The sequence below is a fragment of the Aptenodytes patagonicus genome, chromosome 6 (genome assembly GCF_965638725.1).
Source record: "Aptenodytes patagonicus chromosome 6, bAptPat1.pri.cur, whole genome shotgun sequence".
Classification (NCBI taxonomy): Eukaryota; Metazoa; Chordata; class Aves; order Sphenisciformes; family Spheniscidae; genus Aptenodytes; species Aptenodytes patagonicus.
This window is the reverse complement of record NC_134954.1, coordinates 14,036,598-14,062,225: the sequence shown is the minus strand read 5'-3', so window position 1 is coordinate 14,062,225 and position 25,628 is coordinate 14,036,598. Positions and strand designations below refer to the sequence as shown.

At 41.6% G+C, this 25,628-nt stretch overlaps 1 protein-coding gene across 7 annotated transcripts in view; it reads right to left on the bottom strand.

Annotated features, from left to right (window-relative positions):
• Positions 1–25,628, bottom strand: part of MCF2L2 (MCF.2 cell line derived transforming sequence-like 2) — a 197,943-nt gene that overhangs the window by 98,638 nt on the left and 73,677 nt on the right. For all 7 annotated transcript variants that reach the window (XM_076341284.1, XM_076341286.1, XM_076341282.1 and 4 more), the window contains exons 7-14: positions 19,428–19,577; positions 18,265–18,389; positions 16,576–16,690; positions 15,800–15,919; positions 14,288–14,479; positions 13,274–13,465; positions 12,670–12,847; positions 2,318–2,421 (exon numbers count right to left, since the gene is read on the bottom strand). In XM_076341284.1, the coding sequence (XP_076197399.1) occupies positions 2,318–2,421; positions 12,670–12,847; positions 13,274–13,465; positions 14,288–14,479; positions 15,800–15,919; positions 16,576–16,690; positions 18,265–18,389; positions 19,428–19,577 (1,176 nt within the window). The remainder of the gene's footprint in view (positions 1–2,317; positions 2,422–12,669; positions 12,848–13,273; positions 13,466–14,287; positions 14,480–15,799; positions 15,920–16,575; positions 16,691–18,264; positions 18,390–19,427; positions 19,578–25,628) is intronic.

Here is a 25,628-nt window from a genome sequence, read left to right as displayed (position 1 = left end):
GAATAAGACTAATTCTGAAGTCACTTTCTGTGAATTTAGACAAAGGTGAGACCAGCTGTGTGTTCCTGCTGATAACTAGATTTTATCCTGTGCTTCTTGCTGAAGTTGTAGGCTGTTTTGGCCATATTAGAAAATGGACTGAATTTAATTTTTGCTTTTCAGCTTTAGGGAAATAAAGGTCAAATGTATGAGCAAGTCAGGGGTATGGATAGCAGAAGAGCTGGGTTGAAGTAGCTTGCATTATATCAAAAGTTACAATTAAATAATAGAGTTGTGCTAGGTAGACACGATACATTTTTGGCTTTTTGTGCCTCAGGGTAACACTATTCCCTTCTTCGCCCCTAAATATTCCCATTGCTGTGCCCCCCCCGAAAAAAAACCAAACAAAAACCCAAAACAACTAGTTCTGATCTGTGTGGAATTCCTGCACTAACAGGATTAAACCCTTTTGGGGTATTTAGGCCAAAGTAGCACATCTGTGTGTGGCTGTTACTGGTGTAAGAAGTGCTAATGTAAGAGTTTCGTTCTGTGAATTACTCAATTAAAAATCAGAAAGTCCAAAATGCTTCTTTTAAGAATACCTTCAATAATAATGGACTAAACTGGAAAACACCCAGAGAACTTTTATCATAAAATGTGATCTCTATTATTGGCTATGCTCTCACATAGAGCTCACCTTTAAAAATCATCTTTAAAATAACTAATGAACTATGAAAAAGTTAACAACTGCAGCTGCAGGGGCTAGTGCGTCATCTCCTTTCCCTGGTATATAACCTATTTTAGGTTGGGGTATTTCTTTCCCCCAGAGATGTACTGACAAAGCTTATTCCTTTCTTCCTCTTCTGCCCCCAAACTGCTGATCAGTGTGAAATAGGTGACTTGCTGTTTTCATCACGCTTTCATGAGGCAGCCAAATCAAGATCATACCTCTCTCACATACTACCCAACTTCTTGTGCTGTTCTTTTCTGAATATTAGTTGTATTATTTCGCCCAACACAGTCAGGGCCCTCTCTTATCTTTTTCTTTCTCAGAACATACCTTAAATTGCACTTTTTACCATTCTAACGATATGCTGCACTGAAGAGCTAATAATACAAACCTTAATGCAGGGAAGATGCAAGAAAATAATGGCAAAACAATGTTATTTAAAAGGTTGTGAGTGAATGGCACTGCATATGTTTCGATTTTTTTGTCTTATTTTTGGTAAACTTGTAACTAAAGGAGATGCTGGCAAAGTTACAAAACATTTGTGCACAGACCATTCAGAATACAACTTCAGTGGTACTCCTCCTATTTCTTTCACGGGGATATTTACATGGTCTAAACCCAAACAATTTGAGTAAGGCAAATGTGGCATTACTTGAATTTGACAGGGAAAAAAAAGAAGTCTGGTCTCTGAAAGTGGCTATTTCAGCTAGCTTGGACAAATGAAAAGTTTCAGGATGCAGCTGCACTTCATGTTAGTTACAGGAATTGCAGGTGAATGAAGTTTCTGGATCCTTCTGTTTCCAGTCTTAAAATACTCGAGGGGGGCCAAATGGCTGTCTTGATAGCTCCGTTATCCCAGTCAGTCTCTACAGCTCAAAGAAAAGACTCTCTGCTGTAAGGGCAGGGCTCTTAAATGCTGTAAGGCTTGGGAATAGGGAAGAAAAGATAAGGATGTCCGGAGTCCTAAACAGAATCTTGCTGCAGAAACAATAATGCAACAAATCTCATCATAGAGACACAAAAGTAAAATACATTTCCCTGAACCTTACTTGCCCATGCAGCAACAGGTGACAGTGGAATTTTTCTTTGGTTTTTTTGTGTGTTGGTTGGTTGATTTATTTTTAAGTATTAAATGTCTAGTCTTTCCTCCTTTGAGTAGAAACTGCCCTTAGAAAATATTTAAATGAGGAAAAATATATAACTTTGTAAAACCCTGAACATCACACAACTTCAGAGGAGCTGGAATAAAATTCCAGTTTTAGAAACAAAATAGTTCATACGCTATAAGGAAGGATTGGCACTTTGGATGCGCTTGAATGTATTATTGTTGGACATTCCCTCCACATTTCCCCTTTCATCCTTTGAAAGCAATTTCTACTTTAGTGTAACTTGTTTTGCCATGTACGTGAGCATAAATCTTTTTAACACTGTCATCTGAGTAACTTTCAAACTGCAACCTGAAGTGTAAAAAAAAAAAAAAAGCTTACCAGAGAATTAACTTGTAAATGTTTGATTTTTTAATTCCAAGTATAAATATGTAAACCTATATTTATATTGTTTTGAGTTCTCTCACAATATGGGATGTCCCCAAAACACAGATACTCCTACCTTAATTCCACCTTTAGTCTTCTTAATGTTTTTCTTTTTTGATAACTCTACTTCAGAAATGGACTTTGGAGGGCAGGAAATTTCTGTGGACCTCCTGTTGGTAGCTGAAGGAGTCAAAACAAAAGTAACATCAGAAAATGTGTGCTAAAAGTTGAAATCCTACTTGCTAATAAAAGCAACGAGGAAAGATCCTGTCGCATCAGTGGTAACTGAGACCTGGCTTAGAGAACTGAATTGTGGCTGGAGTGGTGACAGACCAGCTGGCACAAGGGATGGGCTATGTTGTTTGGTGCTCTGCTGTGTCTCGAATTGGCACCTACAGCTCCACGCTGTAATGTCTACTTTGGTACATTACATCCTCCCTGGCAATCATCTTTAGGGTAGCACAGGTAAATGTTAGCCAGCTGTATCAACAGTTGGGTAGTTTTCACTTGCATAGTTTTTCAGCTCAGGTGTTGCTACTCGTATGGGTTCCCAAAGAAAGGAAATTTTTGTTCTGGTAATGGTTTGCTAATGTCTGATTATAAAGGCTTGTTCCCCGTAAGTTTCATCACATGAACAAGTCTCAAAAGAGTAATCATAATGTCTTCAACAAGTCTCTGTGCCCATGTATGTAATGACAGTGAATCCAAGGGAATTATTCCAGAATATGCTCTGTCCTGTCAGGTTTGTTGGGCCTTGCAGGCTCTGTAAACCACAGTAGACAGTGAGTTGTCTAATGCTACTAGGAAATCATCCTTAACGACATAACCACTTATCCTGAGACTGCTGTCCAGGGAAAAGGTTTAGAGTGAACTGTGAGAAGCGGAATCATACATTTGGCTTGAGTAGAAAATAAGCTGTTACAGTTTGTATCTTTGTTTTAAATTGATAATGAGGTCACAGTGCATGTTACGTAAGTACAAGGCAAGCAGTGCTCTCCTTTTTCTTAGTTGCTGAATTGATACAGGCAGCCATGCATGTCATGGTAAAAACAAATATGAATAGCAGACGAAATGATGGAAGAATCTGGGTCAGGCAACAAAGAACAAAATTGTTGCAATTCTGAGATTAAGTCCTTTGCAGTTTTATTCTGGGAAAACTTTCAAATTGAACAAGAACTTTTCCAAAAATAAAAGCTGGTGTTTTCAAATGCATCCAGTAACAATCTGTTTAAGATGGTTTCACCAAGTTTAATGCTTTGAGCCATTGAGAGTCTTGGTGGTCACTAATAACTTTTTCTTCTCTGGGAGAAGCTGAGGGATGCAATAAATTGAAGGAGGAGGACGTGGTACCAAAAGATTCATGTAGGAGACAACTGAACACTTTTTTTAAAAGAAACACATTAACAAATTTTCAAATGCCCTTGTCATTAAATTCTTATTTTAATGTAGTAAAAAAAAAAAAAAGCCAAAAAAAAGCATAGAAACACCCCAAATTATATACAGTTAAAAAGACAACATACCAGTTTCACAGACAATAATAACAGAAGCTGACATTTCTTCTACCCTGTGTCTTTTCAACTGCCTTATCATGCAGCTGGGAAGAGAATTAATTAAAGCAGCTTCTCTCCAACTCTTTCCTAAATTGTCCTGGTTTTATCCCATGCTGAATGACATGAGGACTTGGCAATGTCCATTTCATGCCTATTACTTCCTCACAATGACTTCATATTAGAAAGTTTCTTCAATGGAACAGCAAAGTCTGGCAGCCACCAGCAGCTATAATCAACTGGTAGAAGATTCTTATGGTTCCCAGGACTGAGCTGAAATGCAAATGTCGACTCTATTTGGTTCTTCCATCGCTCTCTTTCAGAATATACAGCAGGGGATTTGTTTTGATTTTGAGCACTACTTTCAACAGATGCCTTTTTCCCGTCCCAGAGAAAGCTTTCCATGAAGTAGTAATTATTCTCTCAAAGGTATTGTTATTTCACCCAAAAAGTGGTGTACTGACATTTTGAAATCAAAGGGGGGAAAAAAAAAAGCAAGATGCAGCAAATATAAGCTATTTGTCCTTATTGTCTAAGTTCTTCGTACCTTTCTAATCTGCAGGGAGGATGATTTCTACCATTGGCGAAAACAGAATACCAACCTTCTTCAACTTGACAGATTTTCAAACAGGCCCTTTTATGTTTTTCCCAATGAATCCCTGAGTAAAGTGGTTACAAGCATCAGCAAATTTAATCTTTTCCATACTAACGCATCCTGAAGATTCTGTTTAGCCTTAAATTCTCATCTACCACGACCTTGACAAGACGCAGGCTGTGATCATATCTATCACACTTAACAATATTCTCTCCTGGAGCTTCTCCCAACTATATCCTATTTATACCTCGAAAAATCAGCATTAAAAAAAATAAATCTAAGACTCGATCGCAAAAGAACTGATTCAATTAAAGAAGACCAAGACATTGTTTCATACTCTTCCCCACACACTTAGCAGGCACTCCCGAATACCCCAGATATGCTGCCAATGTCCAGTTACCCTATCTAAATCTGAGTTCAGTCCATTGGATTGCTCTACAAAGCTAATTCCCAAGTTTTATATATGCTGGATGTGTTATTAGAAGGAATGGAATCAAAGGAAATAACTTTAGGAAACACAAGAACTTTTGCTTAGAACAGCGTAGTCAGCAATACCAAGTTGTTTGACCTATTCATTAATCAGAAAACTTTCTATCTTGAAGGGATGGTTGATGCTGGTGTGAAAATCCTGGCTGAAAGCAGTCAGCAGAAAACATGGAAATCAATTACGACTTCGATGTCTGGATCACAACTTGCAAACCCAGACAGCTCCAGGTGATCCAGGAAAGAGAGCACTGGACAGTTTAAGTGAAAGATGACGCATTCACAGAAAGCCCAAGTGCAGATGCTCCTTGATCCAGCTAATTACTCCAGTCCGTTTACTAGCTTAGTCTTGGCTTCGTCAGTATGACGTATTTCAGAAAGGAGGCAGCAGATACAAGATAAGGAAACAGTCAAACCCAACTGCTTATATTTCAAGGATGAATTTGATGGAGATTGAGACAGCAAACTTTCCCCTTCCAATTGACCCAGAAATGAATTGAAAACAGGAAGCAATCTGTTTTCAGTTATGCTCCAGAGTATTTTTGAGTTATTGACTGGCCCATATTCAGAGACTGCTGCATGTCACTACATTTAAGTAGTTTCTGGAGTCATTTAGAAAGAAACAGCCCAGATACCTGCCAATTATTATTGTACTAATTACTGTGGAACGGGAAATATTTTATAAGGGAAACTCCCTTATAAAATTCAGTACAGTTGGCCATTCCAAGGTCATTACTGTACTGTACTGCTGAGGAAGCTGAAAGTTACAGTGTTCAACTGCCTACTGAAAGAACAAAGGCACAGGAACAAAGGAGAACTACAACTATCTACAAACAATCTGACGTCTGCATGGTTTCAAGGTGGTTTTCATCCTATTGTTTCACAGTACTCCCTTGATGAGTAATGAAGATTTCATTTTAATATTTTAAATCGCTTGATGCTGCTTTTAAAGCAAATATTGTTAAAGGGCATTGTATGCAGAAGTAAACTTTTTATTGCAAGGATATTTACAGTAAAGCAGGGTTTGGGTCTATCACTTGCATTCACCTGGAGCACCACTGTGCTTCTCCTATGGGGCTTTAGTACTGCTTACTAGTTTTTTATGAACAAGTTGCATGATAAATATGGAACTACTGTTTTATTACCTAGTCTACAGCAAGTGGTGATGTGGGCTGTACTGTCCCTAAAGCTCCTAGGAAAGGGCATAGACTCATGGGCTCAGTGTTGCTTTGCAGTCTCTCCGCCACTCCAGGACTGAACTTGCTGTGCTGCTCATGAGGAAAGGCTGTGGTTTCACCCATTTCCCCACCCTGCTCCTGCATGGCAGGGTACAGGCACCATCGCTCAGGAGTTCATCTCTCGCAGGGGGGCTACGTCACACAATGAGGCACAAACAGAACTGTGTGCAGCTCCCAGGTACTCGGAGACAGCTGGATTAGTCCCTCTGGGTAACTGGCCTCAAATTTGCTCCTGCTAGAGTAAGTCTGTGCCTCTCATTAGCTTGCGAGAGGCACAGACTCTCTAGTCAAGGGTTTATGACACACGCCCAACACTTGCAAGATGTTCAAAGTTCCCCTCAAATAAGTACCATGCTTTACGTTCAGGTCTTGAGTGAACTTCCCAACCACATGCTTCCCTATCTGTTCTGTGGGAGAGTTTGTGCATTCTCACTAATCACCTACAGCAGAATCAAAGCCCTTTGGCAAGAACAGGCATGGAAACAACGAGCCTGCTAAACTGTTTATTGGGGCTTGCAGATCATGCTGTCCCACAGGAACATGACTTTGAAGATAATTAATGACTTAATAGTGGTTTTGAATGCTGGTGATGACAAAACAGCATGCTTAGGCAGCTAAAGAAATACCAGAGCACCTAAGGTTTATCATTTAATGACTTAATACAGAAAGTCTTTTCCATTCTTAGGCAATATAATCTATACTTCTTTGCCCTAGCAAAATTGCTGTCAAGCCCCCTGAAAATCTGCCCATATAAAAAGCATAGAGCAAGGCCCCTGTATGTGGATTATTATTCTGCAAGGAGACACACTACTTGGTTTCCTCAGACTTGCCCAAGTGTGACAGCAGCCCTACAGCTGCGAAATTGAAAGCATCTTTTCCTTTTCTCTACTTCCTTTATAGAAATATCTTGAACTATAGGAACTGATGGTTTCCCAAAACCATTAATGAAAATCACATGCACCATCTTTTCTGAGTCAGCTAATCTCTCTGCAGCCTCACTTCTGCACACATCCCCAGACTCTTGCAAGACATTCTTCTTTTATCCTCTATCCAGATGTTATTAGTTAGTGAGTGTTATGCATTAGTGACTGTGAGGAATGCTGGAATGGATCCAATGAGCAGTTGTACACATTTAACTGAGATGGAACCAGTTTAAGTTTTATTTTTTAAAGAACTGAAAAGGCTCCAGCAGTGTTCCCCCATATGAATTTCATGTTCCAAGTTGGCCTTCTAAGATGCTTGTAGAGTGAGTCATGGATTTTGTATGTGCAATGTGCTGTTAAACATGTTATTTGCTTAATGAGCTCACAAAATTTTGACATCTCTGCTCCTGTATTTCACATTTATGTTGCACACAAAGAAACCTCTAGGTGAATATTTTATAGCATTTAGAAGACAGGAGATGCCAGAAGCAAAGCTAAATGTGCAACCCTAATTTTGCCCCTTTCCTGCTAAGGCATCTTGCTCCACCCCCCTCTAAGAATCCTTGCCTCATTCAGCGCGTGGAATCAAAACCACTTAATTCATGAGCAGCTATTCACTATTTTGATTTATCTGTATTTCTCAGTGGGGGCCCAGAGCCTTACTATCCATATGCTATTTCAATCCCTGCTCTGAAAATAATTGTCTTTTTTCTAATAGTCATTTTTACAATTCAAGTGCTTCATTAATATTTACTGAGCTGTTTTCACAACACTTCTCAGAAGTAACAGGCTGTTATCAGCCACACTGAGATCTCTGAGTTCCATAGATAAAGATCAAAAGAGAATACACTACTTTGGGAGACCAACTTGACATTTTTAGAACTTAATTTTCAGGTTACTGAGTATTATATGCCACTTCACATGTTCAAGGGCACATGCCCTGCCCAGCAATTCTGATTTCAGTCTTTCACTGTTCTTTCAATGTAGATTTCTTTATGTAGTTGCACACGTTATTAAAAACAATACCCCCAAAACTGCACTAAGTTGAATCATATTAAGACCCACATGGGTTTTTAACAGGGTTGAAACCTTTACACCTACTGCACCAGCTTCTCTTTCCCATGTCAGCAGGAGTAAAAGCAGCAGTAAGTAGTCACAGTTTCAGGGCTGACTCCAGAACAGCTGAAACCCATCTCACCTGGGTCTGGTACAGTTCTCCCTCTCCTCGCAACCTCTGGCCACATACTTCTGTCTCCTTTTTTTGTCAGCACTGCTGTTCATGGAACTGGATGATGAGGAGCTGAACTAGCCAAAACAAAACACCCCACCCCTGCACAGTGGCAGTTTTCAGTTCCCTCCTTTGTTCCCACTAGTTATGTGACGATAAGTACTGAGGGAAAGCAGAGTCACAAACACACTGCTGTGCTGGGCAAAGAGGAGAGGAGAAAGGGAGACTGTGACAGCTCTGCATGAAGAAGGGCTTAAGCTGCTGCAAGATCACACTGTAAGGAAACGAGCAGTGCAGGGCATATGAAACATACTTTGCCTCTGAGTTCCAAAGATTTTTGCTGACAACAAAGGAAATGAGACTATAGGAGCCAAACTGTAGCAAGTTCATACATAATGAACGTGTATGAGCTGAGATTCTTTTTTCCCCAAGTGCTTATAATTCTGCCAAATCTGGACACTTTAGGAAGGGACAAAACTATTTTGTACTGCCATGTTCCTGCTCTTCCCACAAAGGTAACTAAAACAAGACAACTTTCCTAGCCTTGTTCACTGAAATGGCCAAGCCATTTTTTACTGAAGTTTTCCAAGAAAGCGTCAGGCTGAAGAAGATAGCCTTTGGGAAAGTTTTATTTCAAAAAGTTAGAGTTTGGGAGAATTACAAGCAAATGAAAATAGAGGAATACTACAGTCACCCCTAATAGCTTGTATTATCCTTTACAGCTCTGTGGCTTATCCCACTGTGCCTGACAGCCTATGGGCAATACTAGCCTGCATGGTTTAACTTTGTGGACCTATCCCAATTCACTCCAGCTAAGGAGTTTTGTACAGAAATGCAGTCCGCAAACATGTAGGCAAATCATCAAAAATGGTGCCCCCAGAAGTGAACTAGAGCAAAGGAATTTCACCATCAAGTGCCACCTCTTTCCTCCCAACATATACAGGGACAAGTTTAGCCATTAGCCGTATTCAAGCAGCTTCCATTGGGAGTAAACAGAGCTCTCCTTGAAATAAGGTGTCATATATACTATTTAAATATTTTCAAGGCACTTATTATAAAAGGGTCAGCAGAGGGTTTTCTGCCTTTTCTGGGTTGATCTGTGAATAATATTTAAGCAGATTCCCACAGCTAAAAATGTGCATCAAGTCCAGCTGGCATAATCTTTTGAGCATCCTGATAATTCCACTACTAGTTTTCCAATGTTGAACAGGCCTGTCCCTGCAAAATTTACAAGTTCATTTGTGAAACCAAAAGCTTCAAGCAAAAATGGGATGAATTTAAAATTTTGCTTCAGAATTTCCAGACCCACAGAAAAGCACTGGGTGAGGGAGAGTTTACAGTGCAGCTCTGAGCTGCCTTTCTGGATCTTCACTAAGCTAAGACTTTGACAAGAGCCACCAGAGACCATAAGCACATACACATAAGAAACTGTCACAGTCATTTCCCTGATAGAAATCTGCCCTTTCTCTCACACATGGTATCAGCTCTGCCTGTATGCACCTATGTACATATCCATGTAAAATGAAGAGTCTCACAGTTACAGTAATGGAGTATTTTCATGCCTGAGCCTTCGCATCTGCTAAGATTTTTCCATTAGCACCCTGAATTGGATTGAATTTTCCTACCACTCCTTGTTAGGGAAATGGAGAGTCAGCAAGTAAAAACAAAACAAAACAAAACAAAATCTATTCTGGAACAAATGTAACTTTTTTTCCTTTCACAGACAACCACTGCAATGCTGCCGTGGTATTGTTACATCTGCTGCCTGGGGACAAAAGCCTTTCTTTCTGGTCTTCTATTTCTGTTTACCACATTTTATTGCCTTTGCCTGCCTTTGTATTTACACAGCCTAGGAACATGGTATGTTCCTGTTGCCATATTCTATTTTGCAAGCTTTTAGAAGTATTCAGGTATGTCCTGGGTAACAAATAACAATGAGTTACAATATCTGTTTCAAGAAGGTGCTCTTAGCCTCTTTCATTTTTCCAAGATGGTGCTCAATAAATTCTCCCCATAAATAAATGCTGATTCTGCATTGATCCCGTGAATGTGAAAAAAGGGCACAGAGGAAAGTCCAGAAGAAGAAAGCTCAAGAAGAACAGAATTCCACAGCCTCATTTTCAAGGCTTGGAATAGGACTCGGTGTCCCTGTTTCTATTCTCAGCCACATTTCAGACTCAAGACTGTGAAACCCCTTGGTGAATCACTCAGTTTATCTGTGCTTCAGTTTTCTTTCTGAAAAAAAGAGGTTAAAATACTTACCAGTACTTGCCAAGTGCTTTGGCATTCTGAGGGAAAGGGCACTCAGGAAATTAAAAGTAAAACTCTTTGTATTAGACACTTGGATAATACCCAAAGGATGCCATTACATAGTATATGTAAATATATTACACATATATATGTAAATATAAATGTACTGTTCACAGCAGTTAAATCCTGAGCCCCAGGATAAGCTGTAGATAGTCAGGGACTTCTGTTTCTTTGTACAGAGGTACTCTAGGTCAATCATCTTCAGGCACAAAGAATCTGAATGAGATGCTGTAGTCTACTTATGAATGTCTGAACAGGACTGGGTTGCACTTTGCATCTCCTCAGAGAACAACTGGAGTAACATTTTAAAATAAATTTCATCTACCTATTAAATTGCAACAGGACATCAGAGGCTAATCCTTGTCACACAGTTATCCTGTATTGTGTTTTATAACACTGAACTGCAATGCAAGGGTCAGAGCAAAGGAGCATCTCATGATTTCCTGTGAAAGAGCTGATAGTATTGGATTGGCTGCATGAATAAGAATCAAAACTTAAAGCATTGTGGTTTATATACTAATGACTATTTTTTAAGGTTCTATCTATACCAAAAGTTTAATTAAAAAAATCTGCCAGTGCTCTAAAATGACAAGAAAGAAGTTCAAGAAACAATCACAGAGACTGCATGCAAAAACAGAAATGCAAGACTAGCTTTTAGCCTGAAGGTGCAGTTTCACAATAGGTGAAAGCCATTCTAAAACTGTATTACCACTAACAGGGACTAACTAGCTCTGACCCCATAACTCCATTTTTCTGCAACTTACTTTGCTTCAGCACTAGTAGCCACGCAGTGAACAATCTGATCAACTTTGAAGTTAGCGCTGCTTTGAGCAGGTGATCGGGCTATGTGATCTCCAGAGCTCCCTATGTTTTTCTAACTCATCCAATGGAAAACTACCTACTACATTTTTGCAGTCAGTTCATTGAGTTTTCAAGGTAAATCACAACTCATACAGCTAATTGACTGCCAACAACAGTGCAAGAGGGGAACACATTGCTGGAAGATGCGTGGGTAGCAGAGCAGAAACCCTTCAAAGGCATTGTGGTCTCAGCTTGCCTTAAGCCAATAGTGAAGCTGAAACTTGAGGTAGCAACTGTATGTTAAGAACATGGCTAGCATGGTTTGGGGGAAAAAAGTACAGATGTCAAACCAGCATGGTAACTGGAACAAGATGATGATCTTCCCTGGTGAGAAAGGATGAGTGTTGGGGAGCAGAGGAGAACAACAGGGACGTTTGTGTGACCTTGTGATAGTATGCCTAGAAAGCAAAATGGTCAGGCTACTGGCTGTCCTAATCTTCCTGTTGAGAAAGCAAAGTTTAATCCATGCTCTTCAAGCAAATTATTTTTTTTCAAGGCGCTTTGCTAAAGGTTCCCCTTTTAAAAAGCCCTAAGGTTCCATTTTTTAATTTCTTATAACCATCTCTGCTGAAAAGGGACAATCCCTTCCTGCCACCAAGTACAAGGTAGCTGGTCTCCGAGATCCAAATTAGCTTCACCCATGGTCTTTTTTGCAGAAAATAGCTATCTTTGTTAAAGGCACGTGCTAACCTCAAATCAGGAACTTTCAGTAAATTCCAAATAGAAGCAATGTTCAACTTTTATAGTTAGTAGAGGACAATGCTAGAAAGTGAATAAACAGTTATGTAGAGGGAAAAGCCAAAAATTGCACAAATGAGTCAGTGTCACTAATGAACCCTTAACCTTTGCAAGCATCTGATTGAAACTTGAGGGATTGTGACCTTTTAAAGCCAAATACTCACTTTACAGTATATGCAATGTAAAATAGGTTCTCATGCTTACTTTGCATACTTGCAGTGACTAGCCTGGTTTGGGCTTTCAAGAATTAGCAATATAAAACATACTGAGAAACAGTATAGAAATGTACTCTGTAGATTAGATCTAGGAAGAGAAGCTTGAACTTTTTTTGATTCACCCTTGTTGGCATGTTTGCAGTGACAGATATTTCACATTCATTTTTAACAGCTAGGCCTACAAGGCTGACACTGAACATCAAATGCAAGTTTTCATTCTGACAAAAATTAAACATGATCATGTGGACAAAACATTGGTGTGTATCTGAAAGCAGCTGTTCATGGCCTACCTACTCCTGCAGGTCTGGTAATCTTTGGTGATGCTCGCTTTGGGGAAGATTCAGGATGTGGGGCAACAGGTTGCACTGGCCGGGTCTGTTTGGCTGCCAGCTTCTTCAGACTTACTTGCCTCTTGTCAAACATTTCTTGTACATCTTCTAGTTTTTGTAGAATTCTTTGGGCATTGGCCTAGGCAAAGAAAAGGTAAACAATGGATGGTTGTCAGTGCTGGACTGAGCAAGTTAAGAAAGGACTTCTGTTACCCAGACTCAGACTAGAGCTGAAGATCATACCGTGCTGCAGTTTAATGCAACCCAGCCCATGCATGCTGCACAGATCTCAGTTTCACTGAGCAGGACATGGTGACTCATGCAGCCTTTCTAGTACTACTCTGAAGAAAATCACATATATGTTCCATGACTACTCATCTGAGTAAAACTTACTGCCCCAAGTGCTCACCTCTGGTGAGCCTCTTTCTGGTGGTGCCTCTTTCTGGTGTAGGGAAAGAGGCATATTTGAGCAGACTCAAATATATGGCCCAGTACACTCTCATGTACAAGGCAATTGGTAATTTTGAAATTCTAAGTGAGTGCATGCACATCTGAGGGGTTTTACCTTTATTTCGGGGGTGAGGATCATGTCAAACTGATTGTAGAACTCCTTTGGGTTAGAGAGCTGGTGTTCCTTAGCTGTTACCAGGAACTTCTCAATTTCAACGAGTGCAGTTTCAGCTCCCTCTTGTGACTGGCACTTGTCCACAGCTTGGGAAGCTAAGAGGTAGATTCCAGCTTCACACCATTGGCTTGCCTTTAAAGAAAAATGGGGCAAGAAGGACTCCATCGTCACTGACAGTCCAGCTTGTGAAGTGTCGCTTCTACTCCATGAAATACAGATTTGCCCTAACATGTCACTAAAGGGAATGAACGTTACTTCGTAGCACCCAACAGTTCCTGCCCACAAGTCACCCCACCTAGATATGTAGAACACTAGCAAGTTCAGTTCAGCTCTCATGGGCTGGATGGTCCAGTCACATGTAAAATAATAATATTTTGAGCAAAGAGGAGAAGTGTTACTGTGGTTGCTGGAAATCGAATCTGTCAGCTGTACTACCTCATTTCGGTGTTCAGTCACACAATTAACCAAAACCTGAAACAAATATTTGAACCATATCAAAACTCCCCAAAACTTCTTAGGCCTATAAAACTCAGTTAAAAATACTCTAAAGCAGGTTTGTACCATAAAATTTTGGTAATTCCTGTTTCAGATAAGGCTGGAATAGCATGCAGACATTCTCAAAGCATTTAGCTTGCTATTCTAGCTAGATCAGAGAAAGTGAAAACAACTGAACAAGCAGTGAACTGTTCATTTTTAAGCACTGGGATACATTTGGTTTTCATTTCGAATTTAGGCATAGCTCAATTTTTTCTTAGTTTTATTTCCTACTTCTCATCGTTTTAAGACCATAATTATGGGAAGCTACTGCTCCAATTTTTATAGTAACAGTTTCTGAATGAAATTGAGAAAAAAGGAATAAATCCTTTTTCTCTTCATCCAAATTACCTGAGCTTATAAAAACATTCATTTTCAGTAGAACCTTACCAGGGCTGTTATCTGATAAGGTTCACTCACCTTATCTAACTGCTTATGCAGCTCAAGAGACTTTCCCAAAATATCATACTTTTTCTTGGTCTCATTGGTAAAGTCATCACAAATACGCCTGAGTTCAACACACTTTGGTCTAATGGAGTCAACTGCATAATGGTTGTTTTGGATGAGCTGTTCTCCATGGAGAGCTAGAGACTGGGCCTTCTCCAAAGGTTCCTGTGAAATTAATGAGAAAAAAATCCAAAGTTAGATCTTAAAATGACATGCATAATAAAGACAATCCATCTCTGCAATCTCTGCTGTAGCCTGGAGGTAAAGGTTTGGGATATTAAGCTAGCTGATATGTCTTACTTTATATTTACATTGAAGACCAAATTCATTGTCAGTGAGCATATTGAAACACAAGAGGTTCCATCTGAACATAAGGAAACACTTTTTACTGTGAGGGTGACCGAGCACTGGAACAGGTTGCCCAGAGAGGTTGTGGAGTCTCCATCCTTGAAGATACTAAAAAGCCGTCTGGACAACCTGCCCTCGTGGGCAACCTGCTCTAGGTGGCCCTGCTTGAGCAGGGGCGTTGAACAAGATGACCTCCAGAGGTTCCTTCCATCCTTAATCATTCTGTGATAACTGTGATTCTGTGAGTGTATGCCTTCTTCTTTCTCACATACTGGGGACATTCATTGTACAAGTTTTTTTCCCTGCAAAGTTCCCAATAATCAAAAAACCTGTATTTTTTTTCCACTCAGTAATTGCCAGGTTTATAATGCTTTAGTTTATTTTTGATCCCAAGGTATATTTTGGAAAACTCTTCAGATCCTACTGACTGAGTACAGCTTAGTCACAATTCATAAGCTTAGTCACAATAGGATGAAATTAGCAGTGGCTAATGGGAATAGAGCACACATCGATACATTATGTGATGTGGACAATGGAAGGAAAATGCATGTTACTATAACTTTTATTCCTTTAGACTTCTGCAGAAGAGCTGTGCAAAGATCACAAAATTTCTCAATCTTAATCCTATTCCTAAAAAAGATGATCATCAGCGTTTTCATTTGTGCATTCTCCTCTGATTCAACTTACTTGTTTGTTTGATGCTTTCTAATACTACTAAATGTGATGTATATCACAGCTGACCAGCAGATGGAATTACCAAGTCCAAATGTCTGGAAAAGAAAGGTGCTTATTGGAAGGCATGGGTGTTCCTCAGACTGCTATGAGTCTGAATAGAATGGTCTTAAAAGTTATCTGGCTAAGGTAACCTGTTAAGTATTCTGAGCTTTTCAGATTCCAAAGATGGACCTAACATTTCCTGGTTTGAAATACCGATTTTTGAACCGGATTCTAGCTTTCCAAGTAACGAGCTGGAACTACTGGGTCTGAACAGCCCTGGCTCCTGGAAATTAGGATCTGAGTTTTGTAATTTAAAATAATGACTCATGAGAAGAGAGTAAGCGTGATGTAAGGACAGTGACAGAGGAGTGTCTAGAAGATCATGTCTATAGCAGCTAGAATACTATATTCAGTGCAAACCTGTCCTTTCTCTTCCAGTTGTTTCTGTTCCCTTAGGAGGTGCTCCACTCGAGTCACACTGTCTCCAATGTCAGCAAAACCTGCTTGTGCTTCCATGAGATTATCCAATGCCAGTTTTACCTAAAAAACAACAACTACAAGATAAAACAAAAAAAACAACAAAAAACCCCAGCCAAAACCCTGTCACAAGATACTCACAAAATTATAACAAACCTATGGCTTCTAAACATTCACCTACCTCTTTTAGAAGAGTCTGCATCTCAAGTTTAATCTTTCAGCTCATTCCAAAATGGAAAAGCCAATGAATAAAGCAAAAATCAACTATTCTTCAAAGGGTTGCCCTGCTTCTCACTATTTATTTAGGTGCACACAGTTTTGAAGACCTGTAACTCCAGAGTCTATATTACTCCAGAATCTGTATTATTCCAGCCTCTGGGCTGACAGTTGGGCTTTCAGTTGACTCTGGTGGGATTGGCAACTTACCATCACAGAAGTGATATTTGGTAACATCACACATAAATGCAAAATGATTTATCAAGAAGCCGGTGTTTCACATTTTGGCCTAACAGGTTGGCACTTTCTTCACTGTGCCTTATTGAAATGTTGTAAGATATCTGATAGCTGTCAAGAATTTAATTTTTGAATATCCATTTCCTATTTCATAATGAAGGGCTCCTCTCCCAGCCTCCTTTTTGGATTGCCAGTATACTCTAAGTACGGGTAAAATTTGGCCTTATTTACCAGAGAAGGCTAGACAGAATGAACAAATGAAATACCTCTCTGAAATCATGTTCAAAGTGTCGAAGCTGCAGGCATTGTTCTAGTTTTAGGTGATGCTTGGTCCAAAATTGATCAAAAGCCTTTTCTGTTTCATCCAACTGAGCCAACAACCTGTTAAGAAATTAGAATGAAAAGAACTTACTTATTTCCTATTGTTCATTTCTTTTAAGTTACACCAGTTGATGGCAGAAAGCAGAGTAGGAAGATGGTGGGGAGCCTACACCGATGTAAGAAGGCTCTGTGTCAACCTTCCCTTAAGCAAAAGAGAATGAAATTTGCAGTGGGACAGGCAGGAGTGTGACTGATGAGTGACAACTACATGGATCCACTGTGGCAGTTGCAGTCCTGCCTCCTGACCTGCAACAGGAACACAGAGCTGTTCCATGCACTGGCAGCCAAAGGCAGCTGTCTCTCCCTAGCTTCCACCCAATTCTTCAAAGATAATTCACCCCAGGCTAATGCAGATTGAATATGATGCAATTATTATTTTAAGGAATGTTTAAAGCAGAACTCTACAACTTGTTCATTTTCTTCACCCATCAAAAATAGGCAAGGATGGAATCATTTTCCTCAGTCCATTAAATGCAATAGATTAGAAGCTCATAATGCCTCCCATGGACGTTGTTTCACTTTGTGTAAATGATGAAAGATTTACTCACAAAGAAATTAGTATCAAGGTGTCATACATCTTGAGTAAAATGTCTGACACCAGACTAGTGAGTCATCCTCACAGTCTCTCAATGATCTATTAATTATACTACAAAGTAGAACAGTTTAAACAGAAAAAAAGTGAAAAGAAACTCTTCTCTGAATCCTGTATTTCCATAGATGGGCACTCTTTGGGCAGGCAGGGGACCAGGCTTGATCTCCTACAAGCTCAGTGAGTGCTAGAATCATCAAGTTATTGGGGCAAACACCAATAGCTCCCTCCTATTCCTCTCAAAAACAAAGTTCTATTTTCAATCTATCCCTGAAAAACTTGATTTTAATCAAAGCTAGTTGTTGAATTCAAGATGAATTCGCAAATTGCTTTGGGATGACTGTTTAAAGGATTTTAAAGTATTCAGTGAAAAATATCAGCTCAGCTTTACTTTTGGCAGCTTTGTTCCCAGTGAATGCAGACACGCTGAAATACTAGCATGACATTTCTCTTTCCACTGCATCACATGGCACAGCAGAAACTTCTACACGGTGACTAAAAGCTTTATGGTAATAGCTAGCATTGTAGGAAGGAATAGGGGTTTCTCTCTCTCTCTATGCAGCTGCGAAGGGGTATGTTTCAGAGTATCATCTTCATCTGTTCCTTCCCCAGTGTTTCCACAGACATGCACAAGCACATATCCTCTCATCTCACATGGATTCAGATGCCACTTTCTAACCAGGCATAAAAGTTTGGAGGATTCATATGTTATGGGGAAAGTAAGTCCCACATTAAATCTTCAGCCAAGTAGTTAGCGGTCCAACCAAAAATTACCAAGAAACTCAGGATTTGTTTGAACTTGCCTTGACAGTTTTATCAAGTAATTTCCTCAAAGCTATCCCCTTCTCTGAGTTACCTGTCCAATAAATCCTGAAAAACTGAACCAGTGGGAATTTATAACCTGCGTATTTAAATCATTTAAATTACACTTGCATTTCTTATGAATAAATTAGCAACTTGCACAAAGCAATCTAGTTTCACTGACCTTTCTACTGTTGCCACATTTTCTAGTTCATCTGGACTGAGTTTGCTGTTGGCGCTTCGGGTGACTGGCTCCCTAATGCATGTCAGTAGGGTGGCCCCCTGCTTCACAGCTAGTTTCAGCTCATCCTGAGGGAAAAAACCAAGCCAAACAAATTGTATGTACTTATTCTAACAATGTTCACATCTCTTAGATGGACAACATCGTAATGCTAAAGGAGGATTCTTTCGTAGGTATTAAATACTTGGAACAAATTATAAATGCTTACCAAAGATGTTACGTCTCTCTAGAAATGCAGAGACTACATCTATTCCCCTTGAATAGTAGATATATTTCTGAGAAAAGGAATAGTATATAACTTCTGAGCAGATTGCATTTCTGACCAGGCAACTTGCAGAATACATTATTCTACCACAAATTGAATGTGTGCCGCAGATCGTTCAGTGAGCTGAGAGACTGTGCTGAGACATTGCACTTCTTAATGGAATTTCCTTAAACAACATTGTGACATGCTGAGCCACAGTACATCAGCTATCAAGGAGTCATCCACAGAAGAATGTGTCTTCCCAGCATGAGAGATGAGCAATGAAAAGGACAATGAGGCTCAAACATTAACATGTCAGCTGAGGAGTGCCCGCATCACTGCGCACTTCTTGCATAAAACTTGTTCTTGTGCTAATATAGCTTAGGTAGTATTTTTTTCTCTTGTGTTTAACCTAAGGTGTTTGTTGACAGCAGTAATGTTTTATTCTGAGCCTTACTCTGCAAAGCTAAACTTCCCCCAACTTTTTTTTAAAAAACAAAATGACAGTCATCATCTAGTTAGATCATTCTGTCTATTCCTGGATTATCCTCACAGATGTTCTCTACATCTGGTCCAGTGTGAGTTCACCCTTTCTGATTAACTCTTCAACAGGAGCCCACGCTATTCCAGATGTGATCCCATCACACCCTCTCAACACAGCAGAAGTGACATTTCCCTGTTCTATCATTCCTGAAGCTGTAAAAAGTCTTTTTTCATAGTTGAATCAAATCGACCTCCTGAACGCAGGCTTCTCTCCTCTTCAGTAGTTTCCAGACAATGGACTCCCAAACGATGGCAGGAAAATTTGTTAAATCAAAAATCATCTATTATGCTGATGGACCTGTCATGAGACAACATTCACCTTCAGCTTGCTATGGTGGTCAGTGTGTGCGGAGAGGAGCTCCTCTGTGCACTGCACATCGTTGGGAAGTTCAGTCTCTGCTAGGTCTGTTCCAAAGGTCTGTAGCATCTGTGCTGTTGTTTTTACTGTCATTGCAAAATTTTCAATAGCCTGGAAAAGCAAGAGCATAAAGTCACAGACTGGTTATTTACCCTTAGCCCTTTAACAATGCTTAGTCCTTCAGACACACTGTACTGCAAGTATTACATGCCTGTAAAGCTGGCCGTGTTGCCCTTTTTTGGGTGGATATGCTAAAAGTTACAAATTAAATCCTGTGTCACAAATGATCCTTTCACAGGCCTATAAGTATTATCATCTCCACGAACCAGCTGGGGAACTCCCAGAGCTTCACAGACATCATGAAACCACAGAGGACATCAGCTTCAAAGCCAGGACTGGAACTTCAGATCCTCAGCCCATGCTTGCTGGGAAATTCTGCTGTGTTTAAAATTCTAATTAAGGCCTTATTTAAGTTGAGGAGACTCTGAAAGTATATAAGGCAAAGCCTTTTTACATTTATATTTATACAGCTATTGTTCACTGAGCAGCAATCTGTCTTCCCCCGACTTCTGAAAACGTGCATCTCTATCCTGCCTATCTGTACTAGATGCATTCCAGTCACTCCCTCCCATCTGTTCACATTAGTACACAAATACAAGAACAACTTACTGCAAATACAGTCAAAATGCATAAATTCATTGCTGTTTCTTTATCACTTGGGTACACCAACACAAAAATTGTCAGAAATCTGTGGGTTTACTGAAGAAAGGGTAAGTGAGGAAGGCTTAAAAAGAATGCTGCCTTTTCAGAACAGGATATATTGTTCTGAATTGTGACATGATTAAAACCTTTGTATCTAGTAGCAAGTAACTGCATGGGATGTTTTTTCATGATCATGCCCAAATTTCTTTAGGGACTGTATTGTCCTGTATAGCTCTTTGTTCTTTACACTTTTTGATATAAACCACCTGTCCTGGTTTTGGCAGGGATAGAGTTAATTTCCTTCCTAGTAGCTGGTGCAGTGCTGTGCTTTGGATTTAGGATGAGAACAAAGTTGATAACACACCGATGTTTTAGTTGTTGCTAGGTAGTGCTTACACTAGCCAAGGACTTTCTAGTTTTCCATGCTCTGCTGACTGAGAAGGCTGGAGGTGCACAAGAAGCTGGGAGGGGGCACAGCCAAACTGGCCAAAGGGACATTCCATACCCTGTGACGTCATGCTCAGTACATAAACTGGGGAAAGCTGGCCGGGGGGGCCGCTGCTCGGGGACTGGCTGGGCATCGGTCGGCGGGTGGTGAGCAATTGCATTGTGCATCACTTGCTTTGTGTATTATTATTATTATCATATTATTATTATTATTATTATTATTATTATTATTATTATTATTATTATTATTATTTTATTTCAATTATTAAGCTGTTTTTATCTCAACCCACGAGTTTTTCTCACTTGTGCTCTTCCAATTCTCTCCCCCATCCCACCGGGTGGGGGGAGTGAGCGAGCGGCTGCGTGGTGCTCAGTTGCCGACTGAGGTTAAACCACAACAGTCCTTTTTGGCGCCCAACGTGGGGCACGAAGGGTTGAGATAATAACAGATTAACCGGAGTGTATTAAAGAACTTATATCTGTTAATAGTTGTGGGTCACAATGTTGGTTGCTCTGTTCTCGGTATTGATTTGTATAATCTGCATCATGCTCTTTTCCCTGCTGTACATGTTAAAGATTGGTGTTGGTTTTTGCAGTTTGCTGTGGTCTGCAGTGAATAGTGATGTCTCGCTTGTGAGGTTTGTTTTTAGAACATTGACCTTGATGTTAGCGTGGTATGTAGGTTTTGCAATGAAGCCGTTACTGTACCACAGATACCACTTCATGGAGACAACTAGCAGTTGCAGTAACTTTTCTGAGAGTTTTTTTACAGAGGAAATACAGAATGGCAGGGTCACTACCTTCTTCTATGATGTTTCCTCCTTCATTACAGTAACTTTTCAGTATTTTGAACAGCCTTGGGTAGTTAAGATACTTCTATTGGTACTTCTTGGGAATATTGTTTCGGTTTTGTCTAAAGTTGATAAGCAATTTAAGAATATCATCCAGAGATCTGCCCCAAAGCCAAACAGTTATGAGTGGCAGGGTGTGTGGGACAAGATGGGCAAGTACCTAGGCCAATGGGCACCCCCAGTGTTTTGGAACTTCACCCCTGAGCAAGTGCAGAATCCTGAAGAGTTAGTAGAATATTTGGACAAAGTATGCTGTCACCCTGGCAACTCCAGAGAGATGCAGATCATTGCAACGTGCTGGGGCCTGGCCCATGCCTACCGAGCCCTGTTCAACACCATTCAGTACCCTCAAAGGGAAGAGAAGGTCTCTGGCTCTGACAGTAAAACGACACGCACTGCAGCCACTCCAACCCCGGCGACAGGCCCTGCGGCCACTCAGACCCCAGCGACAGGCCCTGCGGCCACTCTGACCCCAGCGACACGCCCTGTGGCTGAACCAAAGAACCAGCCTGTGCCGGTATCAGTCGCCCCTGTACACAAGAAGAAATCTTGGAAGCGAAAGTCGGCTCGTTTAGTAAGGGAGGAAGAAGCTTCTTCTAAAAGGGAAGCAGAGGAAGAAATGTACGAATACCCTGGAGAAGGGCCATCACGAGAACGGGAGGAGGAGAGACAGCTGCTGATCAGGGAGGAAGAAGAGGAAGAACTCATAAACGAGGCAGTGACCACCTGATCTCTATCCCTGAGTGAGCTGCGAGATATACGAAAAGATTTCAGCCGTCGTCCAGGTGAGCATATTGTCACCTGGCTGCTCCGATGCTGGGATAATGGAGCCAGTAGCCTAGAATTAGAGGGTAGGGAAGCCAAGCAGCTGGGATCCCTTTCTAGGGAAGGGGGCATTGACAAAGCAATTGGAAAAGGGGCACAAGTCCTCAGCCTTTGGAGGCGACTCTTGTCAAGCGTGAAGGAAAGGTATCCCTTTAAGGAAGATGTTATATGTCGCCCAAGCAAGTGGGCCACCATGGAGAAGGGTATCCAGTTTCTAAGAGAATTAGCTGTGCTGGAGGTGATTTATGATGACCTGAACAATGAACAACTATCCAAAGATCCAGATGAAGTCAAGTGCACACGACCCATGTGGCGGAAGTTTATAAGGAGCTCACCATCGTCATACACCAATTCATTGGCAGCGATGACCTGGAAAGATGGAGAGGAACAAACAGTGGATGAATTGGCTAGTCAACTCCGGCAATACGAGGAAAGTCTCTCTTCCTCCCTCATCTCGGCTGTGGAGAAACTGTCCCGGGAGTTCCAGCAATTCAAAGAGGATAGGTCCTACTCCCCACCTGTATGCACCAATATCTCAGCTATTAGGAGTCAGCGTTCTTTTGCTCGAGAGAGTATAAGGGGTACACACCACAGGGCACCCTATGGTTTTACCTGCGTGACCACGGAGAGGACATGAGGAAGTGGGATGGAAAACCTACTGCAGCCCTAGGGGCACGGGTACGTGAATTGCAAGGGAAAACAATCACAGAAAGAGGTTCTTCCAGGAAAATTGCTGCTCCAGTTTCCAGCGGGCAGTTCCCCAGACAGAGTAGAAGGGCTGATCTTACTCCTGATGTTAATGAAGAAATTTCTGATTCATATGTACGAGAAGTGAGAAATGAGTACTGTGATGAGGATTAGAGGCGCCCTGCCTCCAGCCAGGGGGAGGAAAGGGACAACCGAGTTTACTGGACTGTGTGGATTCGGTGGCCTGGCACATCAGACCCACAGAAGTATAAGGCTCTAGTAGACACCGGTGCGCAGTGTACCCTAATGCCATCAAGCTATATAGGGGCAGAACCCATCTGTATTTCTGGGGTGACGGGGGGATCCCAAAAGCTAACTATTGGAAGACGAAGCAAGGCTAACTGGGAATGAGTGGCAGAAGCACCCCATTGTGACTGGCCCAGATGCTCCGTGCATCCTTGGCATAGACTACCTCAGGAGAGGGTATTTCAAAGACCCAAAAGGGTACCAGTGGGCTTTTGGTATAGGTGCCTTGGAAACGGAGGAAATTAAACAGCTGTCCACCCTGCCTGGTCTCTCAGAGGACCCCTCTGTTGTGGGGTTGCTGAAGGTCGAAGACCAACAGGTGCCAATCGCTACCACCACGGTGCACCGGCGGCAATATCGCACCAACCGAGACTCCCTGATTCCCATTCATGAGCTGATTTGTCAACTGGAGAGCCAAGAAGTGATCAGCAAGATTCGTTCACCCTTTAACAGTCCCATATGGCCAGTGCGGAAGTCTAATGGAGAGTGGAGACTGACAGTAGACTATCGTGGCCTAAATGAAGTCACGCCACCGCTGAGTGCTGCTGTGCTGGACATGCTAGAACTTCAATACGAATTGGAATCAAAGGCAGCCAAGTGGTATGCCACAGTTGATATTGCTAATGCATTTTTCTCAATCCCTTTGGCAGCAGAGTGCAGGCCACAGTTTGCTTTCACTTGGAGGGGCGGCCAGTACACCTGGAACCGACTGCCCCAGGGATGGAAACACAGCCCTACCATTTGCCATGGACTGATCCAGACTGCACTGGAACAGGGTGGAGCTCCAGAACACCTGCAATACATTGATGACATCATCGTGTGGGGCAACACAGCAGGAGAAGTTTTTGAAAAAGGGAAGGAAATAGTCCAAATCCTGCTGAAGGCTGGTTTTGCCATAAAACAAAGTAACGTCAAGGGACCTGCACAGGAGATCCAGTTTTTAGGAATAAAATGGCAAGATGGACGTTGTCAGATCCCAATGGATGTGATCAACAAAATAACAGCCATGTCTCCACCAACGAGCAAAAAGGAAACACAAGCTTTCTTAGGCGTCGTGGGTTTTTGGAGAATGCATATTCCAAATTACAGTCTGATCGTAAGCCCTCTCTATCAAGTGACCTGAAAGAAGAACGATTTCAAATGGGGCCCTGAGCAACGACAAGCCTTTGAACAAATTAAACAGGAGATAGTTCACGCAGTAGCCCTTGGGCCAGTCTGGGCAGGACAAGACGTAAAAAATGTGCTCTACACCGCAGCCAGGGAGAACGGCCCTACCTGGAGCCTCTGGCAGAAAGCACCTGGGGAGACTCGAGGTCGACCCCTCGGGTTTTGGAGTCGGGGATACAGAGGATCCGAGGCCCGCTATACTCCAACTGAAAAAGAGATATTGGCAGCATATGAAGGGGTTCGAGTTGCTTCAGAAGTGATCGGCACTGAAGCACAGCTCCTCCTGGCATCCCGACTGCCGGTGTTGGGCTGGATGTTCAGAGGGAGGGTCCCCTGTACACATCATGCAACTGATGCTACATGGAGTAAGTGGGTCGCACTAATCACACAATGGGCTCGAATAGGAAACCCCAGTCGCCCAGGAATCCTGGAAGTGATCATGGATTGGCCAGAAGGCAAAGATTTTGGAATATTGCCGGAGGAGGAGGTGACGCGTGCTGAGGAGGCCCCAATGTATAATGAACTACCAGAAAATGAGAAGCAACGTGCCCTGTTCACTGATGGGTCCTGTCATCTTGTGGGAAAGCATCGGAGGTGGAAAGCTGCTGTATGGAGTCCTATGCGACAAGTTGTAGAAACTGCTGAAGGAGAAGGTGAATCGAGCCAATTTGCAGAAGTAAAGGCCATCCAGCTGGCTTTAGATATTGGTGACCGAGAAAAATGGCCAGTGCTCTATCTCTAGACTGACTCATGGATGGTGGCAAATGCCCTGTGGGGGTGGTTGCAGCAATGGAAGCGGAGCAACTGGCAGCGCAGAGGCAAACCCATCTGGGCTGCCACATTGTGGCAAGATATTGCTGCCCGGGTGGAGAACCTGGTTGTAAAAGTCCGTCACGTAGATGCTCATGTACCCAAGAGTCGGGCCACTGAAGAACATCAAAATAACCAGCAGGTGGATCAGGCTGCTAAGATTGAAGTGGCTCAGGTGGATCTGGACTGGCAACACAAGGGTGAATTATTTATAGCTTGGTGGGCCCATGACACCTCAGGTCACCAAGGAAGAGATGCAACATATAGATGGGCTTGTGATCGAGGGGTGGACTTGACCATGGACACTATTGTGCAGGTTATCCATGAATGCGAAACATGCGCTGCAATCAAGCAAGCCAAGCGGTTA